The sequence below is a fragment of the Castor canadensis genome, chromosome 6 (genome assembly GCF_047511655.1).
Source record: "Castor canadensis chromosome 6, mCasCan1.hap1v2, whole genome shotgun sequence".
NCBI classification, from domain to species: Eukaryota; Metazoa; Chordata; class Mammalia; order Rodentia; family Castoridae; genus Castor; species Castor canadensis.
The window spans coordinates 18,761,718-18,775,152 of NC_133391.1; the positions used below are offsets into that span (position 1 = coordinate 18,761,718).

General features: G+C 50.8%; 1 protein-coding gene and 1 long non-coding RNA gene across 2 annotated transcripts; one reads left to right on the forward strand and one right to left on the reverse strand.

Moving 5' to 3' along the window:
* Positions 1-351: 351 nt before the first annotated feature.
* Bhlhe41 (basic helix-loop-helix family member e41) lies at positions 352-6,323 on the forward strand. Its single transcript, XM_020164707.2, has 5 exons — positions 352-1,728; positions 1,873-1,936; positions 2,248-2,355; positions 2,676-2,787; positions 3,233-6,323. The coding sequence occupies exons 1-5, from the start codon at positions 1,667-1,669 to the stop codon at positions 4,255-4,257; spliced, it is 1,371 nt and encodes a 456-aa protein (XP_020020296.2). The 5' UTR covers positions 352-1,666; the 3' UTR covers positions 4,258-6,323.
* A 5,360-nt stretch (positions 6,324-11,683) lies between these two features.
* LOC141424019 (uncharacterized) lies at positions 11,684-13,132 on the reverse strand. The gene is made up of 3 exons (XR_012448810.1): positions 13,022-13,132; positions 12,626-12,729; positions 11,684-11,821 (listed from the first exon to the last, which is right to left on the reverse strand). It is a non-coding gene; the product is annotated as an uncharacterized lncRNA (long non-coding RNA).
* Between the last annotated feature and the right edge of the window lie 303 nt (positions 13,133-13,435).

The window sequence follows — 13,435 nt, forward strand, 5'->3', positions numbered from 1 at the left end:
GGGTCCCTGCTGCGCCCCAGTGCATGGTGTATTCGGTGCGCTTCTCTTGATTCACGTGCCATTGACGATAATTAATGCTCCGGAGAGACTGCAAAACAGCCTGGGCTTTATGTATGTGCAGCCATGAGATCACGCACGCACACGCACACACCTATTTGCCCTCCATTCACCGCCGGCAGACCGAGCTGCAGCGGCGTGGGACGCGCCCTTGGCCTCGCAGGCGCCGGGGCCGCTGCGCGGGGCAGCGTGGGCAGCGCGCATCTCCGGGTGCCGCCGGGAACTGTCCCCTAGCGGTGTGTCACCATCCCGGGCGGCTCGGGGACAGGGAGCCCGGCTGCGCCGGCCTTGCGGCTCCGCGCCGAGCGCCGGGTGCAGGGCGAGCGAGCGCGCGCGCGCACGGGCTCTGAGCGCAGTGATGTGGCAGGAGCGGCAGGTCAGATCACGTTGCTGGCCCTGTGCTGGTACCCGTCTGAGACCGGATTAAGGAGGGAGGCTCTGGAGGTGCCAGCGGTAGTAAACGTGGGCTCGGCACACTCCCGGCGTGGCTTATCGCACAGGGAGGGGGAGGGGAGCTCAGAGGAGGAACGCAGCGTCACCGCAGGCGCAGGGGGCGTCGGAGCCCAGCGGGCCAGTGATGAATGCTGCACTGCTGGCCGGTGGCAGCCCCTCGGTGCCACCCGCCCTCACTCCCCGCCCCACCCCCGCTCTCTCCTCCGGGAGCCAGGAGGCCCCAAACGTCGTCATCGACTGCTGTGATTAGTGGCACCGCAATTCCGGCTGCTGCGGGAAGTTTGGGTGGCCCGGGGACACTGTGTCGCCCAAAGACACTTGGAATGCGACAGTCTGACCCAGTGACTACATTTTCATCTCTCTTAAATCCTTCAAGGAGAGGATTTCAACCTCCTTTTCGGGGCTACATCCGACCAGCTCCAAGGGGTCACCCCCCCAGGCCACAGAGCAGTGAGCAAACAAGTCTCCAAAATTTGCTTCGGGGACTGAAGTTTACCCACCGCTGGTTCTCTTTCTTTCCTTCCTCTGGTCCAAACCGACAACGCAATCGCTGGAAAAGCCAAAAGCCGCGTTCACTTCCCTGCACTGCAAAAGGCTGCCGAGCGCAGGGAGCCGCATTTCCTCCCAAGCCAAGGAAGCCCGGGCTGCCCCGCACCCGCCCCTCCCCCTGCAGACTGCGTCGCCCCGGGGAAGATGAAGAGCGTGGCCCAAGTTGTTTTTCCTTTCCGGTGGCCCTGATCAGGTGTCCCCGCCCCCTCCCGCCGCTCGCCTTTCCCGACGCCCCCTCCCGGCCCGGCCCCTCCTCTCCCGCCCCCCTCCGGGCTGGACCGTGGATGGTACGTTCCGCACGTGAGCTGGGTGCTGGTCTGGCCGGCGACGCGCGTGCCCTGTGGCCAAACACTGCCCGGAGTGAGAGCAAACTCCCAGCGCAGTGGGGCCGCGCGAGTGTGCGCGTGTGCGCGCGTGTGTGCGAGCGAGCGAGCGCGGGGCGGCGGGGGGCCAACTGCTTCACACTTTCCACACTGCACGGAAGAGAGAGAGCCAGAGAGACTGGAGACGCACAGGTCCCCCCAAGATCTTCTGAGGCTACCGTCCCACAGATCGTATAGAGCAAAGCCCCAAAAATCGAAGCAGGGGGAAACGACAGCGTTTAAACATGGACGAAGGAATCCCTCATTTGCAAGAGAGACAGTTACTGGACCATAGGGATTTTATAGGGTAAGGTGCACGCACCCTTGCGAATATCTGTCTGGGCTTCGGTTCGGATTTTTTTTTTTTTTCTTCTCCAGAAAGTGGTATGGAGCGGGCGAGGGCAGAGCTCCTCCCGGAATGGGTGCCTGATGCTGGATTTCTGTTTTGCAGACTGGACTATTCCTCTTTGTATATGTGTAAACCCAAAAGGAGTATGAAGCGAGACGACAGCAAGGTAAGTTTCTCATAACCTGCCTGGATAGTTAATTAGGACCATCGATTTCACGGTGGAGGTCTGCCTGCAGAGATATTCCGGCTCTGAGCTTTCCGGTTGGGAATTTTAAGTGGCTTGCTGGGTACTCTCAGGGGGATATGAAGCATCGTACCTGAATTTAAATTGCACCTCCGAACAGTCTAGAGGAAAGAGGCTTCTTGGGTATAGTTTATCAGATAGTGTGTTTTGAGGGGTGGGGTGACAACCACCCAGTAAGCGAATGAGCCAATGTTTACCTACTGCTTTCTCTCCTCCACCACTCGTATATTAAGGATACCTACAAATTGCCGCACAGATTAATAGAAAAGAAGAGAAGAGATCGAATTAATGAATGCATTGCCCAGCTGAAAGATTTACTACCTGAACATCTGAAACTGACAGTAAGATGCACAATTTCCTTCTTTGCTGCTCTCCGAGGGCGTGTTAATAGCCTGGTACGACTCCCAGAGATATAAGAATAAATGAGAATATTAGAGGCCCGACTTCAACTTGTGCTGTAGTCTACGGTTTCCCACAATCTCAGAATGGGTACCCCCCAGCCTATCATTTATAACCTGTCTTGTGGGAAGCTCAAGAAGTGTAAGAATAGTACTTGTTTCAAAGTGTTTGCCGGAGTCGTTTGTGCTGACGGGAGGACCAATCAAAGCAAATGTGCGTTTTTAAGTAACCAAGTGTCCCCCTGTCTCTTACACCACTGCAGACACTGGGGCATCTGGAGAAAGCGGTAGTCTTGGAATTGACTTTGAAACACTTAAAAGCTTTAACAGCCTTAACCGAGCAGCAGCATCAGAAGATAATTGCTTTACAGAATGGTAAGTCGGTGCCGGGAGCCCAGCCTCCCTGATGAAGCGGGGCAGCCCCGGAGGAGCTGGGCAGCGACTCCCCCACCCCCACCCCCTTCCCCGGGCTCACCCTCCCTGGTGGAAATTGCTTCTACTTTCCCTTCACTGGAAAATGCCCATTTCCCGAAGCATCCTGGAGGCTTTCTGCACAGCTCAGAGGAATCAGACTTTAATTTGAAGTGGCGTTTGCGCCTCTCCACTTTGATTTCTCAGCCTATTGGAGAGCCCCCCCCGTCCCCACCCCCGCCACCCGCCTTGTCCCAGCAATCAGTGAATTATATCACTCGAATGCTCAGGAAAAACCCAGGTCACTGTAGTCAGTGCACGGCCCACGTGATAAGCAGATGTTTTAACGTCGGTATTTTTCTTCTTCTTCCATGCCTCCGCCCCCGCCCTCACCCCTGGTCCATCGTAGGGGAGCGAGCTCTGAAATCGCCCATTCAGGCCGACTTGGATGCGTTCCACTCGGGATTTCAAACATGCGCCAAAGAAGTCTTGCAATACCTCTCCCGCTTTGAGAACTGGACACCCAGGGAGCCGCGTTGCGTGCAGCTGATCAACCACTTGCACGCCGTGGCCACCCAGTTCTTGCCCACTACGCCGCAGCTCTTGACGCAACAGGTCGCGCTAAGCCAGGGCCCCGGCGCGCCCTCGGCCGCCCCCGCGGGGCCCTCGGCCGCCCCTTGCCTGGAGCGCGCGGGGCCCAAGCTGGAGCCGCAGGCGCACTGCGTGCCGGTCATCCAGCGGACTCAGGCCAGCGCCGAGCTCGCCGCCGAGAACGACACGGACACGGACAGCGGCTACGGCGGCGAGGCGGAGGCCCGGCCGGAGCGCGAGCCGGGCCCGGGCGCCCCGGGCGCCCCGGCCGCCCCGGCGGCGCGCGTCACCGTCAAGCAGGAGCCCCCCGGGGAGGACTCGCCGGCGCCCAAGAGGATGCGGCTGGACGCGCGCGGCGGGGGCGTGGGCGGCGCGCTCCTGGGCCCCGACCCCGCGGCCGCGCTGCTCAGGCCCGACGCGGCGCTGCTCAGCTCGCTGGTGGCGCTGGGCGGGGGCGCGCCGTTCGCGCCACCCGCCGCCCCCTTGTGCCTGCCCTTCTACTTCCTCTCGCCGTCCGCCGCCGCCGCCTACGTGCAGCCCTGGCTGGACAAGAGCGGCCTGGAGAAGTATCTGTACCCTGCGGCCGCGGCCGCCGCCCCGTTCCCACTGCTCTACCCCGGGCTCCCCGCCGCTGCCTTCCCCTGCCTGTCCTCCGTGCTGTCGCCGCCTCCGGAGAAGGCGGCCGCCGCCGGCCTCCCGCCGCGCGAGGGGGCGCCCCCCGCGGCGCTGCGCCCCGAGCCCCCTCGCGCCCGCGCCCACCTGCGCCCCGAGAGCGCCGCCCAGGACGACGCCCCGCAGCCGCAGCCGCAGCCGCAGCCACAGCCGGGGAAGGCCGGGCCCTGAGTGCCTGCGCCGCCTCCCGAGCGTGGACAGTGACAGACAGTGATAGGTCCAAACCCCCTGGACGCGGTTAAGAGAGGACGAGCAATAGCTGCACAGGCTTAGGAAAAAAAGACAAAAACAGGTGTTTGTAGGTTTGGAGTTCCCGTTTTGCTAATGGCTCCCCATCCCCACCCTCACACTAACACCCCCTCTCTGTGCAAGACCCTCTGCCACACATACTGGTTCTCTTTTCTTTAAATAAGCACCTCCCCCCAGCCTTGCCTCTGTGTACCCTGTTCTACAGAAAGTTAGGCTATGCTCTGTGCCTGAGCTCACAAAGCAGGTTAGGGAAAGGTGCTGGGGCCTTTGACCCCTATGACCGCAGTGACAGGGACCAGCAGGGACTGTGTCTCAGCTGGCCTGCCTGTTTTAAGAGGGGCCCCACAGACACATTGAGGGTCTTGAGAATGAACTTACTCCTCAGTATTTTGCAATATTCAGCGTTTGAAAGACATCTAGCTTTCAAAGAACAAGCAAGGATGTTCTGCCCACGTTGCGCCCTGCGTAGAGACACCAAATTGGGCCATTGTCAGCACTGCCAGAGGAGATGGGCGAGGAAGGCCCGAATCGTCCCCAGTACCTTTGCTCGCACTTTATTGAGAAATTAACCGTGACTCAGTTGACTCACCTTAAATTCTGCTTAATTCACACACAGGTAATATATCATAAATTATATATTCACATCCCAAATGCATCTCTTCCCACTCATTACTTAATCCATCATCACGTTCCTAATTTTTTTGTAATCTTACTGTAAAAAAATGTGCACTGAACCTAAAAAAGAAAACAAGTCCAAGCCGAGCTATCCTCTACTCCGGTTAGATGACAGGAGCACAGGGAAGCGTAAAGCCGGTTAGTTCTGATTCCAAGTGCTGGGAAGGAGGTAAGCCCGCCAGGCCTTCCTCTCTCCAGGTCTATGTATTTTCTGGAGACCAAACCAGATACCAGATAATCACAAAGAAAGCTTTTAAAATAAGGCTTAAACCAAGACCTTGTCTAGATATTTTTAGTTTGTTGCCAAGGTAGCACTGTGAGAAATCTCACTTGAATGTTATGTAAGGGGTGAAACACAACAGTCTATGAGTGAGGAAAATATCCGGGTCTTTTAGCTGCTGCTGCTGCTTTTGCCTCAAACGCTGTGTTTAAACAACGTTAAACTCTTAGCCTACAAGGTGGCTCTTATGTACATAGTTGTTAATACATCCGATTAATGATGTCTGACATGCTATTTTTGTAGGAAGGAAAAAATACGTGCTAATGATATTTTGAGTTAAAGTATCTTTGGGGCGGATTTGCTGAAATGTTGCACTTTGTTACAATGCTATGCTTGGTACAAGCTTAAGCTGTCTTAAATTATTAAATAAATACTGTCTGCAAGAAAACAGCTGGTTTAGAAAAAGTTTAGTATGTGAAGACAGACAAGAAATTATCTTTATATGCTAGTATTTTCAGCACTCCATAATTACATAAATATTGCCATACTATTTTGTGATTTAAAAATTCTTACTAAGGAATAAAAACTTTATATATGATATGAGATTGTCTAATAATTAAGAAGAGACATACTGGCTGTTCAGGTAGTTTTAAGCTACCTGTGGCTATAAAAATGAAAGTCATTTTGGTTCTCAGCTAGACAGCACTTTTTGTCATTGACCTAGTGTATCACAGGCTCCAGTCTCCCAAGCCTACAGCCCTGCATGTGTGCCTGCTTGCTCCCAATGTATCTTAAAGAAACCTGGTCCCCACTACCTGCATGTGGGCTTGTGTTAGACCCAATTCACTGATGTTTTCATGATTAATGAGGTTTTTCACACTATGTCTGTGACATCTAATAGTCTGTCCTGTGTGATCTGGCATTTCTGTTTCACTGGGGACCTGGTTAAATGCACACCACGTAGGGGTGCTTAATTTCTGGGAGACTTTTGGCTTCTTAACTTTTATGAAATGACTCGATTGTGGGACTTTATCATGGAATTTCTAGACTTTTCTCAAATTTGTAATCAAATCTATGATTTGATACGAATGGAGATTGTCAGTTTTTAGTTTCTTTTCCACCTACTGAGTTTTGAAAGTGTTTAGATGACAGTGGGGGGATTTGTGAGATGTAGAAAAACTGCTCCCTCTGCTGACTCTATGAGCTCCAACTGCAGCCCATCAGAAACAGAACCAGAAGAACACTCAGCTGGTCCTGGATCAGCTGGTCCAGCATCCTGTGTTTTCTACCAGGAGGAAAATGAAGCCTGAGACATTATGTATCTCCCATAGCCGGCACCTATGGCTAGGCTCATTGTAGCCCTCAGTCAACCAGCTACTTCCCACTGGAGCATCTTAGCCCAGGTAAGCTGAATTTTTTAGGGTAGCACTCATAAAACATAGCAGACAAACATGGAAACAAGTGAAATAAAAATTAACCTTAGGGAATCAACGTTAGAAAGCTAGGATTTTTGAGCATTGCTAATCTGTTAAATTTAGAAAGATTATCCCTCTAAAACGCAATAATTTAAATATTTTTTCAACTACATTCTATTGCTGTTATTGTAGTAATGCTAGTTTCATAATAAAAGAGTCAAAGTAAATCAGATGATAGTAAAATATTTTAGCATGTGTATAATTTTGGTACAATAAGATAAAAAACTTTAGGGTTGGGCCAGATTTTATAGCTCAGTTATTTAGTCCCAGTGCCCATAAAACACCATAGTTAGATAAAATTAAGTCAGAAAAGCAAAATAATACTGTCAGTATTGCATCCAAAAAGTCTTATTTTTGGTCATTGATTCATTTTCATGAATTAAGATTGAAATATATTCACTGAAGAGGCTTTTCTATCTGCAGCGGTGAAATTTCAGCTAAATTGGTGGGAAATTGTGTGATTTTTTTTTCCAATTGAGGACAAAAACTAATCTTGAGTCAATAATGCTTTTTATTAGTATTGTCCTGATTAGTTTTACATACACATATCTGTCAGCAAACTTTATACTGAATTTACAAATGTCTTCCCCTGCCAGACACACAGCTAATAGCAAACTTAAGCACTCTTTCAAGGCTCTAGAAAGTATAGCTATGTAAATGTGACTGGAGTTTTAGTTCCTGTCACTGTGAAACTACTTTTTATTTAGTTCTCTGTTATTGACTTTGGGCCCCAACCGTGGTCATCGCTTATCACCTGGGATTTGTTCACAAGCTGTGAAGAAGGCACCTAGGCCTAGGGCCTACTCCTGTCCTGTCACAGAGCAGTCCTCAGCTGTCCAGGAGAGGACTGCCAACGGAGAGCTAGGGAAGGCATGACCAGACATACAGACCAAAGCTTTTTAGTTTAGATAGAAGGGAACAGAACTCTCATGATTAAAACCATTAAATGCCAAAAGCTGACTGTCCTACTGTGATAAAGATATTTTGCTTCAGATAGTAACCTGGTGTTTTTTATTACCTTTTTCTTCATCTGTTGGGCTTTTGACATATATATAACCATAGATCAATATATCTAGGTCTTCCTGTTGTTCTTAATATGCTATTTTAAATAAGTTCAAAGTGGATTTTCAGTGCATGCTAAAATTAAATGTAAATTTCAGCTTTTCGTAGGAGAATTTAAGTAGAGGATTGAGACAGAAAATCATTACATATTTCCCATGGTTAGAATGGGATTTATACTAAAAACATGCACAGTGCATATTCTTTTGAAGTATGCTATTCTAGGATTTATATGTTTGTCTCAAAATTGTATTTTTTGTACTTGTTCAGTGTAAACCCCAATATAAAACTATACTTTTAAATAAGCTGATATTTTCAAATTCCAAATTCAGTGGTACCTCCTGAACTATTAAATAGTTCAGCACACTGAAGCTTCTATGGTCAATGCTGTCTTTCTTTTTAAGATGTTAGTGGGAAACATACTAAAAAGTATGATATATATCTGTAAATAGCTTCACATCTTAGAAAAAATACTGTGCATAGTAAATTTTTCCCAAGATTTCAGGGCCATAATTATAAATATTACTTTTGCACTTGTGCAAATTCCTGTTGAGTTCTTCTATCAGCTTTTTATAGGGTTTTCAGAGTCCCTACTCAAAGCCAGGCTATCAGCTGTCACTTCTTGATGGTCACAGTGCCTGCTCCAACAGTGGGCTGGGACAAACCACACCCCTTTGAAATGTGTCTAAAATTAGAATGGATAGGTTCTGAGAGAGAACCTGAGGAGCTCTGTAGAATCTGTGATGTGTTTTTCCCTGGAAACTTTCCCTTTATTTCCTTTAATTTCTAGAATCTCAGCAATGTTCCATACCAGATTATTCAAAAGCCTTCAGATACTTTATGTATTTCTCCATTATCTTATAAACATAAAAGTCAAAGCAACTTGCTAATGGTTTTAGTCCACAGCTAATGATAATTCTAGCGAAACCAATTCTCATGTCAGAAATAAATTATTTGACTGGATGGACACTTCTTTCTCTGAGGTTGGTAAGAACTGGGACCAAGGCCATCAGTGAAAACTAATGTGGCATTTGACTCATGGATGACCCTGGCCCCTGCTTCTGGTATGTAACCTCCAGGCCTCTGGGCTTTGGACACGGTGGGTACAGGTGTAGGTGCAGGTCCAGCCAAAACACTCTGGGAAACTGGCAGGGAGGGTTTGTAGACCTGGATGGCAGCACACTCTTTTTCTTCATGAGCCTATGATTCATTAAATGAACTTGTTTTGCTTCCATCATATGCAAGATGCTGCGGTGAGAATCAAAGATCATCTCAAAGTCTGGTGGAGGTGAGGGACCATACTAGCATAAATTACATCGCAACCTTAGTGCTATGCAGGGATGGATACAGGGCTGGGCCGGTGGGGGTGGGGTTACTAAATTGGACAAGCTCTGGTGAGGTAGCTGCAGAATGAGCTAGAACAGAATGAGCAGGACACTGAGTGCATGAGCCAACTCCAAGGAGGCTCTGGCCCAGCCTCCAACCTCATCCTGTGCTAAGCTATGGACAGTTTAGTCAGTCATCTTTGACTTGAAGTCCGAGCAAGGCTTTCCTAACTTTTCCATCTCCTCCAAATTCCACTGCCCTGCTGCCTCTTACCAGAACCTCCTGCTGCTGACTGGAACCATTGACGGACTGGGGAGTCGTGACATTTCCTGCTGCGAAGGGTGATGTGGTATCACTTATCCCACAATAACATTTTATGCAGAGGGGAAAACAGGAGGGCCTCACAGGCAACACATTCTCCACTCCTCACGTGTCTGTCCCACCAAAGAAACCAATGGCTGACTTCCTTCCCTTCAAGTAAGGGCGCGGTGATCTATCTTCTCCACTCAGTCCCCAAAGGGGAAATGAGAAAGAGGGCAGCCCTAGAGGAAAAGCCTGGTATCCAGAGGCTCAATCTTCAAAACCTCTAGGAGGCAAGGGACTCAGGCAATGTCACATAGCTCAGTAAGTTACAGAAGCAAGATCGGAATCAGATTTGTTGGTTCTGAGTCTTCTGCTCTGTATACTATTACAGCAGAGTTTTAGTAAAGAAGAGGGGACAGTCTCGGCTTTGTCATGGAAGGAGCTGAGCTAGTCCACGTGACATCCTACAGCCAGAGTGTAGCTCCTGGTGGAGTTAGAAAGATTCTGATGGTAACAGTTTTCTAAATTATGGCTTAGAGCATGCAATGACTAAGAAACATCAGGTTCTGGGGAAAGCATTTCCAAAGCCTGTACAAAGAACCATCCAGTTCTGCTCTCTACCCACCTTAGAGTCATGCAGAAATGGGCCATTCCTGATGTGGAAGTCCCCACCTGATCTGGGGAGCCTTCCGTCCCTTCTCCCGCCGCACCTGTGCTTGGGTGGGCCCCTTTGACCTGTACAGTTTTTCCATGAAAGAAGGAATCTGGGACCAAAGCAACCTAGGAAGTCTGAAAGGGGAAACTTGCAGAACGGAGCAAGTTAGGAGGGAGAACCACGTGATACGCTTTTCACATAGGGTATTTTTAGGGCGTTGTGAACTTTAGCTAGGATTTCAGTCCGGAGCCTTTTGCATATTGGTGTGCACAGAGAATATTATGTGCAGAACAGAGGTATTGAGTATCCGCCAGATAGTGCCCTAATAAATTTTGCTTCCACATGCGGCTTTGCAGCTTCCTTGCTGTGACTGAAAATTAGCCGTCAGTAAAGGACTTGAGCCTGGATCCATCTCCTGGAGACTCATGCTACCTACGGCGGCCAGAAAAAAACCCTAAAATATGACATTTTAAAGATACCGGCTCCTCAGTTCTCAAGCCGATGTCATGTTGCGCAAGGCGTATCTGCCTAGCTGGCGCGTGCCTGTGCACCCCGCATGTCACCGAGCAGGCGGGGCAGTGATGAAGGCCGCGTGGCTCCGCGTGGCGCGCGATGAGGCGGCGACACTGCCCCGCTCCGTCAGTGGCCGCGGAAGCGCGGCGGGGGCGATGGCATCCGCCGCGGAGCAGGAGCTCCGGGACCGAGAGCGGGACGCATTCCTGGGTTGCCTAGCGATAAAGCGCGGATGACGTCACCTCCGAGCTCCCCCGCCCGCCGGCTCCCACGCCCGGGTTCAAAGTACAGCCGCGTGGGGTGAGCCGCGGAGCCGGACGCGGCGCGGTCACGTGCGTGCGCACATGTCGGAGCGCACGCTGAGCTGCACGTGAGCGGGGGCGGGGCGCGGAGGCTCGGCTCGCGGCCCAGCGCGCATGCGCACTGCCTCACGGCGCGCCAGACACCGGGGCAGCGGGGACAGCGGGGGCGGGACGCCGAGGCCCTGGGTCGCAGCTGCCGGCGCGTGCGCACTGCCCCTCCGCGCTCCAGACGCCGGGGGCCGGCGGGTGCGGCACAACTTGGTGCGGTGGCTCCTGCTCGCCAGCCAGCGCGAGTGCGCACTGCCCCTCCGCCCCGGTCTGAGGGCCGGGTTCGGGGTGCGCACGGCCCCTCCGCGCTCCAGACGCCGGGAGCCGCCCGCTGCTGGGTGCGAAAATCGGGCGCGGAGGCGCCGGCACGTGGCGCATGCGCACTGCTCTTCGCGGAGCAGCGGGCGGGACTGGTGGTCGCCGCCGGCGTCTCTCTGTACAACGAGCAGTGTAGACAGGGACTGCGACGTGACTAAACTACGTGCAGAGCCCTGCTCTCGGGAAGATCAGGTCAGAGGCCACTCTCTGCAGTGAGCATCACACCTTGTTTGCTTTTGTGACATTGCTCAACATGCAGTTTATAAACTGTCTAAAATGACAGTTTGCAGAAACTTGGGGTTTATGGTGAATGCTTTAGATGACTTTCCCAGCGCTGTCGCAGAAGCAGAGGACACCAGTGACCCCGTAAGCACGGGTCTGCCTGAGAGGACAGGGGTCGCCGGCGTCGCTGACCCCGGGCGGTCACGTGCACGGGTTGCTGAGGTCACAGAGCGGTAGCCTCCAGACTCAGGACAGTGAGACACCGGGACACAGTCGTGAAACACCTTCATGAGGTACATGCCGCGTGGTTTGCCTCCTAATGGTGCGTGGGCACAGCGTCCTGTGGACTGCGTTTTCAGAAACCCTTAGGCTGTTTGCAAGAGACCTTAGTTAATAACAATACTGAAAGTATTGAAAAAGTAAAGATAACTTCTAACATTCACTGAACAAATGGGTTCAAGTCCTACTCTGTACCAGACTTTGAGGATACAAATTCATCCGTTGTTCACAACTTACAACAAAGCCTCACAAGTTCCCAGGCCTTTGTAACCAGTTATTATTTATGACAATTAATGATTGCATCCCACCGCATGGGATTTCTTTTCAACTGGCTGTTTTAAAGAATGCAAGGTGGAAGAACAATCTCTAGTCCTAGCCATTGCTGCTCTCTCTCCTTCCCCCGTCCACTGGATTAGTACTAGTCACCTTGCCCGTCTTCCAACAGGACACGCTTGACTCTTTCCCAGAATATTTGTATGTATTTATTCTGCCTGCAACACTCAACCCCGACATGTCTGTGTAGCAAAATCTACCCTCCCCTGCCTTTTTAAGGTCTCTGTCAAAGGCCACTTCTTCAGAGAGGCCTTCCTTAAGCAGCCCATAGGCAATATATAAAAAGTCCCCCTCCTCCACCCTCCTTTGTTTTTACTGCATCTTGCTTTTCTTCACAGCAGGGTCATCCTTGATGTGTACACGTGTATACACCCATAAAATTTGTCACTTGTCTCCCTCACTACAATGAGCAAAGCACTTTGTCTTCCTCCTCACTCTTCCTCCAATGCAAGTATCTTCTGTAAGTAAATATGTATTGACCCTCATCAACATTTTTTAGATGAATGAAGGAACACCTCTGGCAATCAGTGTCGCATTCCATGTCCTGAATCCACATTCTTACCCCTTACTGTGCACCTGCTGCCATCCAGGCACTGTGTGACCCAATAATAGTCTACAGAGAAGTCCACAAGTGGGGAGGAGGCAGAAGCAGGTAACAGTCCATACCTGCAAATAGAAAAGATTCAGTGTCACTGGAAGTGGGTTAAACATTGTTTCATAAAAGTTTTGGATCTAATACCGAGGCATGATGAAAGCTCCTTAGAGACAGTATCACTTTCACCTCAGTCCAAGTGATTACAACTTATGTGAAAAAGTCCATTTAACCAAGTCCTTTGAAATAGAAAGTTAAAGATTCCGACCACTTCTCTGTTCCCTTAGTCAGTGGGAATGGTGTGATATCCCTGTAGAAGAGTGTCTCAGAACAAGTTGCATCTTACTGCTCACATGGCCCTAGTACCTGGGCAGAACTGAGAAGGATCCTCTGTGACCCAGGATGGAACACACTCGACTGACGGTGGACAGTCCCAGCTGCTTCAGTTATTGGCTGGCCTTGCCAGATGTTGTCACATTGGTCCCTTAGTCAACAAGACAAGGCCCCTTCATTTATGAGCACCTTGCACAGTGCCTGGCACAGAGTAAGCACTCCATAAATGAGTGTTGAAATCAAAGGTTCCTCTCCGCTCCCACACCCCTGTCCCAATCCAAGCCTCATCATCCCTCACCCAGACTGTTGCAAGAATCTATGTGGTGTCCTTTGTCCCATCTTCCTCTCTCCAGGCATGGGCCACACAGCCAGCACAATTCATCTCTAAACACAAAAAGCATCCTAAAGAATAGTCAGGGGCTCCATGTCATATGAAGGACTTGAACC